The sequence below is a fragment of the Bidens hawaiensis genome, unplaced genomic scaffold, assembly GCF_021521415.1.
Source record: "Bidens hawaiensis isolate Kalapana, Puna unplaced genomic scaffold, B.hawaiensis_p1.1 tig00030599_1, whole genome shotgun sequence".
Taxonomy (NCBI): domain Eukaryota; kingdom Viridiplantae; phylum Streptophyta; class Magnoliopsida; order Asterales; family Asteraceae; genus Bidens; species Bidens hawaiensis.
Genome location: NW_027495116.1, coordinates 243275 through 244452, shown reverse-complemented (window position 1 = coordinate 244452; position 1178 = coordinate 243275). Strand labels below are relative to the sequence as shown.

General features: G+C 41.2%; 1 protein-coding gene across 1 annotated transcript; it reads left to right on the top strand.

Annotated features, from left to right (window-relative positions):
* Nucleotides 1-335: 335 nt before the first annotated feature.
* On the top strand, nucleotides 336-920 carry LOC143580799 (uncharacterized). The gene has a single exon (XM_077063733.1). The coding sequence runs from the start codon at nucleotides 336-338 to the stop codon at nucleotides 918-920; it is 585 nt and encodes a 194-aa protein (XP_076919848.1).
* Nucleotides 921-1178: the final 258 nt, after the last annotated feature.

Below are 1178 nucleotides of genomic sequence, written 5' to 3'. Positions count from 1 at the left end.
TTCTGTTTTGGTCTCAGAATCAAGAATTGGATCTTCAAAGTTGGACTTAGACAGATTCGTTCTTGGTTTAGCATTCTGAATCAGAAAAGGCTCCTTTTTTGGGTTGTTTTGGCTATCTCGCACGAGATAGTGTTATCTCGCACGAGATAAAGCTATCTCGCACGGGATAAATTTATCTCGCAAATTTCAGAATTTTCTGAATTTTTTTTCTAAGTTACTAACTTAGGTCTGTTTTCTGTGTTGCAAGAATGACATGACCAACCCCAAACACTTCTAATGCTACCCCTACTATCCATTTGACCAACCCCCACACTTCTAATGTGGGAGCAACCACAATGGCTAACCATGCTAAAAAACCCGAAAAGTTCACGGGTGTCCACTTTAAGAGGTGGCAGCAGAAAATGTTTTTCTACTTGACAACCTTGAACTTAGCACAGTTCTTGGAGAAAACAGCCCCCATACCCACTGCCCAAGATGATGCCCAAAGTGTGAGTGCTTTGGACGCTTGGAAACATTCTGAATTTCTATGTCGCAATTACGTGCTCAATAGTTTGGTAGATCCATTGTATAACGTCTATTGTGGGATAAAGACTGCCAAAGAACTATGGGAGTCTTTAGACAAGAAGTATAAAACCAAAGACGCGGGAACAAAGAAATTTGCTGTGGCTCGTTTTTTGGACTTTAAAATGGTTGACTCCAAGACTGTGATCACCCAAGTTCAAGAACTACAAGTTATACTTCATGAAATTCATGCCGAGGGTATGACACTTAGTGAAACGTTCCAAGTTGCAGCCATAATTGAAAAGTTTCCTCCTAATTGGGTTGAGTTTAAGAATTATCTTAAGCACAAACGCAAGGAGATGACTTTTGATGAATTAATTGTTCGTCTTCGAATTGAGGAAGACAATAAAACGGCTTAAAAATCAGCTCGTGTGGAGCCAATGGCTAAGGCCAACATGGTTGAACTTGGACAATCTTCTAGGGGGGGGGGGCATAAGGGTAAGGGTAAGGGTAAAATGAACAAGGGAAAGGGAAAGGTGAACCTTGGACCAAAGAAGGAGGTTGTGAAAAAGAAACCTCAATCTTCAAACTTCCAAGGTGTTTGTTACAATTGTAATGAGAATGGCCATCGTGCAAACCAATGCAAGAAGCCTAAGCGTGAGCGTGCGCATATGGTG